General features: G+C 78.0%; 1 protein-coding gene across 1 annotated transcript in view; it reads right to left on the bottom strand.

Annotated features, from left to right (window-relative positions):
* Window positions 1-282, bottom strand: part of GLT1D1 (glycosyltransferase 1 domain containing 1) — a 55837-nt gene extending 55555 nt beyond the window's left edge. The window contains exon 1 of the mRNA XM_010581743.1: window positions 215-282. Within this exon, the coding sequence (XP_010580045.1) occupies window positions 215-282 (68 nt within the window). The remainder of the gene's footprint in view (window positions 1-214) is intronic.
* Window positions 283-659: the final 377 nt, after the last annotated feature.

A 659-nucleotide genomic window follows, 5' to 3' on the forward strand; every position in this document is an offset into this window, starting at 1 on the left:
CCCCGCGGACCCCCCCCCCCCCGCCGGACGGGGCAGCGGCGGCCTCAGCGTGAGGGGATGGAGGCGCCGGCCCCGCCTCCCCGCCGGTGAGCGGGGAGCGGCAGGCAGGCAGCGGCGGGCAGGAGGATCCCCGGGGGTAAGCGGGCAGGCGGCGAGACCGCAGGCAGAGGGGATCCCCTCTCCCCCTCGCATCGCGGGGCTAGGGGGCACTTACTGTATCCTGGCCGCGGTGGTCGCGTTGCCGGTCTGCGCTCGCAGGCACGCCAGCAAGAGCAGCCTCATAGCGGCGCCCCCCCCGTCCGCCCGGGCGGGAGCCACCTCAGCGAGGGGCAGCGCCGCCGCCGCCGCCCCCTTCCCCGGCCGGCGGCCAGGGCGCGGCCCCGCGGCCTCCCGGAAAAAGCGGCGCGGAGCGGGTGTGTGCCACCTGCCGCCGCCCCGGCCCGCCCGCCGCGCTCGGCGGGGGTGAGGGCGGGAAGGCCGCGCTGGCCTCGAAGCCCTGCGGTGGGTGGCAGTGACCCACCCGCGGGGGCTGAGCGTGGCCCTTGCGGTGGCGGGAGCCGTCCGGCCAGGGGAGAGTCGCGCCCTTGCCAGGTGGGTGTCGCTGGTCAGAGGGCACTTGAGTACCGAGCCAAGCTCCCGGTGTTGCGCCAGTAGGTTTG

Source organism: Haliaeetus leucocephalus, unplaced genomic scaffold (assembly GCF_000737465.1).
Source record: "Haliaeetus leucocephalus isolate CR32 unplaced genomic scaffold, Haliaeetus_leucocephalus-4.0 Scaffold802, whole genome shotgun sequence".
In the NCBI taxonomy this organism is placed as follows: Eukaryota; Metazoa; Chordata; class Aves; order Accipitriformes; family Accipitridae; genus Haliaeetus; species Haliaeetus leucocephalus.